The sequence below is a fragment of the Lipotes vexillifer genome, unplaced genomic scaffold, assembly GCF_000442215.2.
Source record: "Lipotes vexillifer unplaced genomic scaffold, Lipotes_vexillifer_v1.1 scaffold567, whole genome shotgun sequence".
Classification (NCBI taxonomy): Eukaryota; Metazoa; Chordata; class Mammalia; order Artiodactyla; family Lipotidae; genus Lipotes; species Lipotes vexillifer.
The window spans coordinates 1,852,925-1,862,040 of NW_006776652.1; the positions used below are offsets into that span (position 1 = coordinate 1,852,925).

General features: G+C 59.8%; 1 protein-coding gene across 1 annotated transcript in view; it reads left to right on the plus strand.

Moving 5' to 3' along the window:
* Positions 1-1,267: 1,267 nt before the first annotated feature.
* Positions 1,268-9,116, plus strand: part of PDLIM2 (PDZ and LIM domain 2) — a 10,968-nt gene continuing 3,119 nt past the window's right edge. The window contains exons 1-6 of the mRNA XM_007450584.1: positions 1,268-1,384; positions 2,091-2,242; positions 4,290-4,359; positions 4,462-4,613; positions 4,768-4,846; positions 8,893-8,975. Coding sequence (XP_007450646.1) covers positions 1,292-1,384; positions 2,091-2,242; positions 4,290-4,359; positions 4,462-4,613; positions 4,768-4,846; positions 8,893-8,975 — 629 coding nt within the window. The 5' untranslated portion in view covers positions 1,268-1,291. The remainder of the gene's footprint in view (positions 1,385-2,090; positions 2,243-4,289; positions 4,360-4,461; positions 4,614-4,767; positions 4,847-8,892; positions 8,976-9,116) is intronic.

Sequence of the window (9,116 nt, forward strand, 5' to 3'; positions counted from 1 at the left end):
CCTGCGGTCGGCGCCCCCCGCGAGCCGGGCTTTCCCGTCCCGGGTGCTCCTCCTCCAGCCCCCGGCGTGCGCGGGTACTTTGGCCTCGGAGCTCAGAAGGAGCCAGAAGTGGGCAAGCCGGGCCGACGGTCTGGGCACATCCCCGCGGCCCCCGGAGCGGAGTCCACTGGCCGGCTCAAAGGTCTGGGAATCCAAGGCATCTGCTAGCCGCCAGCGCCGACCTGGGGCCTGCGGGAGGGACAGAGACTGGGCCTGGGCAAAAGGGGAAGCCGGAGGGCCGGGAAGAGGGCAGACAGCCCCGCTCGCCCTGGCGCCCTCTCCCCAGGCTCCTAAACGCGGCAAGTGGCCCCAGTGTGCCTGATAGACTCGGGCAGCGCTTGTAGTCTGTGGGCCTCCCCAGGGGCGGCCTCAGGGTGGGTGCTGGGTAGGGCGGTGGCCCAGCCTGGCACTGCAGCTTCCTGCCTGGGTTGGCTCCTGACTCCAGAGCTAGAGGGTCAGGAAATCCTACACGGGTCTGGTCTACGGGGACACTCCCTTGCCCAGTGGAGGGGCAGTGGGTGGGAGGCCTGGGACCCCAGCTTGCGGGCAGCATCAGTCAGCTCGCCCTGTTGGCCAGCACCCGGTGGTGGGTGTGCCCTGCTTGGCAGATAAGCCCGTCCTTCTTGCTGGAGCTGCTCGGAGGGCAGCAGGCCGCTGGCGGAGGTGGGAAGCCCAGTCTTGCCTACCTGGACCACACGGCCAGGGGCGCGGCAGGCAGCCAGGAGGTCCCTCTGAAGACCCTGGCCTCACGTGGGCAAGCTGCCCCGTCCCCAGCCAAGTACTTGAGAGTATGTGGTGGTACCACCCCTTTCTGTGCTGTCACCTCTGTTCCCAGAGCGCTGCCCTCCCCCAGAGCGGGGAGGAAGTACCTTGAGCTGTCGGTTTTGGGGACCGGAAACAAGCACTAGGGGGACTTCACCCTGATGGTGGAGGAGGGGAGAGGGAGGAAATGCTGACATCTACCACCTGCCAGCCCCGCCCGCCCGCCTGCCTGTTCTCAGCAAGCCCCTGTGTAGCACCCCGCCGCCGCTCTGCCGAAGACGAGGCAAAGGGGGAACTCCGAGTCCTGACTTCCCAGGGTGGGGGGGAAGTGGAACTGGGGTACGCGGGAGAGGTTAGTCACTTCCCACCTCCACCCACCGCCAGCCCCTGACTGGCTGCTCCGGGGACCTGTCACCCCCTTCTGCCACCTCACAGAGTCCCTAGTGGGGCGAGGGGCAGGCTCCATCTCTCCAACCTTTCTCCCTCAGGTATGGCGCTGACGGTGGACGTGGTGGGACCTGCACCCTGGGGCTTCCGCATCTCGGGCGGCAGGGATTTCCACACGCCTATCGTGGTGACCAGGGTAAGGGCTAGTTCCAGGAGCCGGGGAGGTACCCCCAAAGTCAGAGTCTGCCCTGTCCACTTGGTCCTCACAGACACCTTTCTTCTTCTGTTTTGGAGCCAGAGGCCTGCTTCTGGGATTGTTGGCGTGGGCAGGGCTGGGGCCCCGTTGCCATGGGGATGTGGTAGCCACTTCAGAAACAGGCTTCTAGAGAGTGAAAGGGAGCTGGGCCCAATGCAAGACCTTCTCTTTTCTCCTTGGTCACTAACCCCATACTTGCTGGCAGCCATTTTGGGTGATTATTAGAACAGGAGCCCCGAGCTCTTGGCAGTTTTCCCCTAACCCAGGCCCAGGCCAGGGAGTGTTCACACAGAGGGCCTGCGTGCAGGCAGTACCTGCATGATTTGATTTGCACGGGCAGGGCTCTCTATCCAAAAGTATTTCCAAGCACAGTTCCTGAAATTCTGCCATTACACGTTCTTTGGGGAGCCCCGTTAGAATGCCAGCACTGAGGTGGGTGGCAGGGGGCTGCCACTCCAGCTTTTGGAGGGGATTGACTGATGGGCTGGGTGGACACCGGCAGGCAGGGAGAGAGATGTTAAAGGGAGATGCAGGCCAGCCTGGTTGAAACCAGCTTCTGTGTTTCTTGGGCAGGACAAGGAAATCCCTTCTCCATCCCTCCCTACCTGAGTGTCACCTCAGACTACCTGATCCTCACCCCCTACAGGTAACTGAGGAGGGCAAGGCCGAAGCTGCTGACCTCCGGCCTGGTGACATTATTGTGGCCATCAATGGTGAGAGTGCGAACAGCATGCTGCATGCCGAGGCCCAGAGCAAGATCCGCCAGAGCCCCTCGCCGCTGAGGCTGCAGCTGGACCGGTAGGCCCTCCACCTCCGCTGGGCCTCTGCCAGCACTCTTCTGCCTTCTGCCGGCCCACTCCACAGTGGCCGCCCTCACCCCTTGCTCTCAGGTCCAACCTGGCCTTCCTGGGCCCTCATGGCTCATCCGTGAGAAGGTCCCAAGCTCTGGGGCTGCAGCAGGGTGGGCTGAGGGGGTGTCCCTGTACCCAGCTGGGCATGCAGTCACAGGCAGAGCAGGCTGGCATCAGCCACCTGGACACCCGGGTTTGACTGGTTCCCAGGTGTGCGGGGTACAGGGCGTGGGCATGAAGTCGGTTGAAGAGGGGAAAGGTGTGCCTCAGGCTGGGTCTGCAGGGCCCCTGCCTCCAAGAGGGGAGGGGAGAACCTTTGCTCAGATCCTGGGGTGGTGAGGAGTTTGGGGGCTCACTCCCCATAGAACCACTCCGTTGCTCCCCAAGTTGCCTCTCTGGGTCCTGCTGGTGAAGGCAGATTCCCAGGCTCCTAGGGCTTCAGCCTGGGGGTGTGGGTGGGAACAGGTGGCTCCCTGGGGGTGGGGCATCCCAGTGAGTCACAGGGCAGGAATGCTGGGAGATTCCCCAGCCAGGAGAGCCCTCTGGGCGGGCCTTGAACCTGAGTCAGGTACCTCTGCTCTGTGCCCTCTCCTCGCCCCTGCCGCCCTACGTCACTGCAGAAGCTGGCTCCCTTTCTCCCGTGACACTCTCACGGCCCCGGCCCCTTCAGTGACTGTTTTGTACCAGTCTGGCTCATGAGTGTTTACAGGAGTGGGACCCAGAGGAGGAGGGTAGAGAATAGCGCATGGCATCTGGGAAGGGGACCAAAATCTACAAGAAGCTGCAGAGTGGGGCGGGGGAGGGGCAGGGAGCTGCTGACACCATCACTTCCTCTCGGGTCCCTCCAAGAGGGACCCAGCTCCATCAGAGAGGTGGGCCTGGCCGAGTACCCCCAGGCCTCCAGTTCCATGTTGGGCAGGTCAAGGCTCCCTGTCTCTTCTTTCTTTTGCCCAAACCCTTCCTAACCTCCCCCAGTAACCCACCCCCAGGAGACCTCTCCAGCACTCAAAGCCCCAGGCAGGAAGCAGTGCTCTGGGCGGAGCCAGAGCCCAAGCTCCCCTGCTCTGGCCCTAAATTCTCCCCAGGGAGGGAGGCTGAGGCTGTGGCTGGTGTGTGGCGTGTGGTGACTGAGGTTCCTGCTGACCTCTCTGGAGGCAGGCAGACATCCAGAAACGGTGTACTGGGACATGGTGGGCTCATCCCTCACCCTCAGCAGCTCCCAGCCCTCCAGTCACCTCCTGTTCGAGGCTTCAGCCAGGTTCCACTGGGAAGGGCTTTAGAGGATGGGGGTGGGGGTGGGGGTCCCTGGGGAGTTGAGGAGGGGGAGCCTTGGTGATTAGCAGGGGAGCTGGGCCGCCTTGTTCTCTAGGTCCTTCAGCTGCCTTCGTGGCAGGAAGGGGGGCTGGCTCTACCCTCTGGTTTACAGGGGGCGGGGTGGGGGGGGGAAGACTTTGGAAATCACAGGGAGGGATCCTCTCAAAGACAGAGCTGAAGGGGGACAGGCCCCTGGGGGGAGGGGGCAGCTGGCCCAGCCATTGTTGGCCTTTAGGAATTTGGGCAACCTACTTTCCCTCTCTGGGCTTCAGTTTTTCCAGGGGTGAAAGATAAAGGATTATTTATGCACAATCAGCAGTCCAAATCAATCTACAAACTGATGCTGACCAGCAACAAAGTCTGGATGAAATGCTCCCCCCACCAAAAAAAAAAAAAGAATAGAAATGGAAGAGTAAAGGCGAGGCAAGGGGAGGGGTGATGATGTGAGGAGCTCTTAAAAATTTTTTGAATTTATTGAACTTTTTGCTGAAATGTTGTCCTTTCTACTTTTTGGTGCTATATTGTCCTTTCTTTTAAGAAATGATGATGGTCGTTGAGGACAGTTGTTTGTTGTGAATTTGACAAAGTTAAAAGTTGGCTACCCAATGTCTGAATGTTTTGGACACGTTCCTAATCTTGAGAACCCGGTGACACTCTGTCTCCCTCTGTCCTCTCCTCAGGCCTCAGGTTGCCTCTCCCGGGCAGACCAATGGGGAAAGCTCCCCCGAAGTGCTGGCCACTCGCTTCCAGGTAGGACGGTGCCTCCTGCTGGGAGCCCCACACTCTGAAGTGATAGGGGGCCCCCTTCCCTGTTCTTCCCGGCCCCACCCTTCCAGGCCCCTCTCTCCACAGGGCTCCAGGAGGACACATACTGACAGCCAGTCCTCCCTGCGGTCTTCCTGCTCCAGCCAGGCCTCCCTCAGCCCACGGCCAGGCAGCCCCTTCTCCACCCTGCCCCCTGCCAGCCCCCAGGCCCCCGCGGGAGAGGTGGTGACCAGCCACAGGTGAGTGCAGCGGGTGGGCCCCCTGGCCACCAGGTCCAAGCCGGCCTCTCAAAGTCTCTGTAGCTGGGTTTAGGGGGCCCTGGGGTCACCTCTGTCTCCCGGGGCAGCCTGGTGGTGGGGCCCCCGGCACACACTGTCCATTTCCCCATTTCAGTTTCCAGAGCCAGGCATACTCCCCGGAACCCACTACTGCTGACCACTTGTCCTACAGGGGCCGCCCCGGAAGCCGACAGGTGAGGATACCTGAGGGGAGGAGAGAGCCTCCTGTCCTGGCTGGTTACTAGTGGTGCCCATGGGGCTGCATGTGGCTGGTCCCACCTAGGCAGCCAGCACCACGGTCTCCTAGTAATAGGCACGCTCCTCTCTGGAGCCGGGAGGCCAGAGCTCTGGTGAGGGTCACACTCACTGCACTGACCCTACCCGTCCAGGCCCAGGTGTCCTTCTACCTCTCACATTCAGACACGCCGCTGCCTCCCCCCTTCCTGCTGGCTTCCTCCCTTCTCAAGTGTTTCTCTTGGGCCGGGACCGAAATAGTTTAGCTGCTGTTGTTGGGATGATTCCCTTTGGCCGTATCTCTTGAACACATTCCTCCCCATTCCAAGCCCCATGCCCGCCCCCAACTCCCATCACCCATTCCCCCTCTTCCTCCTCTGACTCAGCCCCCAAGAACCACCAGAGAACCACCAGCCAGCCTGTGGTTCCGACTCCAGTTGCACTTGGCTTACTCTCTGTCTGCCCCCCTCCCCTGCCCTTTTCCCCTGGACACCCCTGCCAGGTCCCACTGCCCACTAGTGACAGCCCAACACCGCCTTGGTGGTATGTCTCCTCTCTAAGGGCAGGGGTGGGGAGGTGAGGAGTGAGGTGGCCAAGAGCCCTGGGCCACAGCTGCTGGGGGCAGAGTTAGTGGGGGCATGTCCAGCCTTTGGGGTGAAGAGGATGAGGCCCAGCTGCTGGAATCCTACCTCGGGTAGATTCTGCATTCCAGAAAGCAGAGCCTTTGGAGATGACTGGGGGAGGGTGCTAGAGGCTGGGGGCTCTGCAGAAGGAAAGAGGAGCGTCCTCTGGGGGCTGCATAGTAATGGCTCCCTGGTGCCCCTCTGTTGGCCTGCCCAGTGACCCTCCAGGAGCCGTGGGCATAGAGATGTATGTATTCAATGAGATCCCGTCTTTAAAGAATTAAAAATGCAGTTGCAGAGATAAGATAAACATGCAAAACAATTTTGGGAAAATTAAGCACTGAGCAGTATGATATTAATTATAAAAGCAGGAGGCATTCTGGGAGGGGATAGCTGAGTGTGGGCTGGGGTGGCCTGAGAAAGCTTTGTCAGGAATTTTGCTGGATGTCAGAGGCAGGATGGGGTAGCTTTTGGATTAGAGAACGATGAGCTGGGGAGATGGGAACGCAACGGTACAAGCAAGACCTGGCGTGTCGGGGCCTGGGGGCCTTCTCCAGAGAGCTCCGGGCTGAGACCAGCTGGGAATGAGCTTGGTCCACCCTATACTCCTTTCTCACAACCGGGACAAAGGGGAGAGGCGGGTGGGACAGGGAGTGGCTCTTAAACCAAGGGGAGAGGCGGGTGGGACAGGGAGTGGCTCTTAAACCGGCAGCAGCACCTTGGAAATTGTTAGAAATGCAAGTTCTCAGGCCCCAGCCTAGACTTACTGGATCGGACGCAGGCGTGAGGGCTCCTGTTCTAAGGAGCCCTCAGGGATCTGATGCACGCACAGATTTGAGGACCACCCATGTGGTGTGAAGAGGAGCCCTGAGCTGGGTGGCAGGGAGGCCTGGGTTAGTCCCACCTCTACTGTGTCACTTTGGACAAGACATCCTTCCACTCTCTGGGCCTCAGAGTCAGACCCGATGCTCTGAATTCCCTTCTTTCACCCTGAGGCCCCTGGTCGTTCTTTCAGCAAATATTTGTGGAGCAGCTGCTTTGTGTCAGGCACCCTTCTAGGCTTTGGGGATGCATAGGTGGAAAAACAGAGAAATTCTGTTCTACAAATGAGGCCGTGGTCAGACGGGGTAGGAGTCACTGGGTCCCACAGCTCCCTCTTGGGAGTCACCGTGCACTTGAGAACCTTAAAGGCTCTGAAAAGTCCTGCCTGTGAGGAAGAAAGATGTTTAATTTTTTAATTTCCTGAACTTACTTAACTGCAGAATTTCTCCGGGGATCCCCCTGCCAATCGCTTATTAACATCCCCCCAACACATTTTGAGAGGGGTTGGCTGGAGACAGCTCTTGATGGACAGGTGAGCAGCTTTTCTGGATCTAGAGATGAAAGGTCGCTTCTGTGAAGGCAGGTGTCACCTACAGGTGACTGGGAGGGAGGTGGGGAGAGGAAAGGTGAAGCTGCTCCAACTAAGGGCATTGGGCTCCTCTCCACCGGGGTGAGGTGCCCTGGCAGGAGAAAGGTGGCAGCGGTGACTACAGATGAGGTGCCCCCTGCCCCAGGCTCTTGTGGCCATGGCCTTGCTGCTGCTGGCTCCTGAGCTGGCTGAGGCTGCGCTGGGCCCAGGGTGAAGAACGTCAAAAGACCTTACAGAAACCGGAAGTTGCCCCCTCTGGAGAGGCACACACTTGGGTGAGCAGATGTAAAGTGAAAACAACCCCTGTCCCTCTGGCCGGCATGAGGACATGGCCTGAGAAGGGAGTCAGGGCGGATTTCAGCCCTCCCTCCCTGCTGGCCGGTGCCCCCGGGCAGGTCACACGCTGGCCTGTCTAGGACAGCGAGATGGGGCATCGTTCTTGAGTACCTGGTGCCAGTTGTCCTTCGTGAGTTGACCGCATGGAAGCAGCTGGGCACCCAGGAACCTAGGCGTGGACTCCCAGCCCTGGCTCCCACTCCCCAGGTGGCTTGGATTGGCCACTTTGCTTTCTGACCCTTAATCCCCTTACCTGTAGAAGCCCAAGAACAGAAGAAGAATGCAGGCTAGTGCAAGAGGGCCAGTGGGGTGAGGGTCTAAAGGCTTTTTTTTTTTTTTAATTAAAAAAAAATTTTTTTTAAACATTTTTTAAGGCTTCTCTGGTGGCGCAGTGGTTGAGAGTCCGCCTGCCGATGCAGGGGACACGGGTTCGTGCCCCGGTACGGGAAGATCCCACATGCTGCGGAACGGCTGGGCCTGTGAGCCATGGCCGCTGAGCCTGTGCGTCCGGAGCCTGTGCTCCGCAACCGGAGAGGCCACAACAGTGAGAGGCCTGCATACTGCAAAAAAAAAAAAAAAAACCCAAAAAACCAAAAAAAACCCACATTTTTAATTTATTGATTGCATGTGGGATCTTAGTTCCCCGACCAGGGATCGAACCCTTGCCCTCTGCAGTGGAAGCACGGAGTCCCAACCACTGGACTGCCAGGGAAGTCCCCAGGGCTGTTTTTTTAGCACTCTGAAGTTTCTGTTTTCAGGTTAAGAAGTCATGCAGCTTTTCCACTTGACCCCATAATTCATCCCCAACTTTGGACTTTAGAATCGAGGGCATTTTCCTTTCCAGGAGACCACGCCCTCAGCCTGGTGCACCTTGGCCAGCCTGGTCGTCTCTGAGGCTGTCCTTTCCATTGGGGCTGGCCATGGAGAGGGAGCAGAGTAGGGGAGGGTACAGAGTGCAGGCCGGAAAACAGGGAGACTGAAGATTTCCAGGTACAGAGCAGGTGTAGGAGCCCAAGAGGGACAGCACACATCGAGCAGGGGGCTCTGCTGTGGGGACCTGGCTCCCCAAGGCTCTGTGGGGCAGGACCAGACCTTCCAGGGCAGCCGGGAGAGGCTGGTAAGCCCAGACCCTGGCCGTTTCAGAGGAAGGACCAGAGGGTGTAGGAGACAGGACTTTTGTGCGGCCTGAGCCCTGACTCCAAGAGGGTCTTGGCCCTTTATGTTTCCTGTTCCTCATTGCAAAAGGGTCAGCTTGCTTTCTCTCTGCTCGTTCTGCCTACCAGGCCCCAGTGTGCAACATCTTTGCAAACACGTTGTGTGAGATGGCAGAGGAACAGCCATGGTGGCCCCGCACACTCATCTTCATCCTGCCCCTTGCCCAGTCCCCTTAGGGCAGCAGGCTCACCCTTCTAGAGCTGGGCGCTGGCCTCCCTCCCCTCGGGGACCCAGCAGGAGCAGTTGCAGGCGGCTGCTGACCCCCGGTTCTGCGAGCTGGTTGGGTGGGGCTACTGGTCAGCGAGGGCCGGGGGCCCCCTGGTGGTGGGCCTGGGGAACAGCTGGGTTCGGCTGCCCAGATGGGTGTGCCGGCCCCAGGCCCGGCCGCTGACTCCTCCCCTGGTGCCTCTCCTTCCCGCAGGCCGGCCTGGGCCGTGCTGGCGACTCGGCTGTGCTGGTTCTGCCGCCACCACCTTCCCCAGGTCCCCGTTCCTCCAGCCCCAGGCTCAGGTACCAGTGAGTTCTGGAGGGTGGGGTGGGATCTTGGAGGGCCTGGGAGGGGCAGGAGACAGACAGGCTTCCCAGAGAGGGATGGGGTGGGTCCCCCCCCGCCCTACCCACCCCCGTCCACTTTCCTCTGGCTCC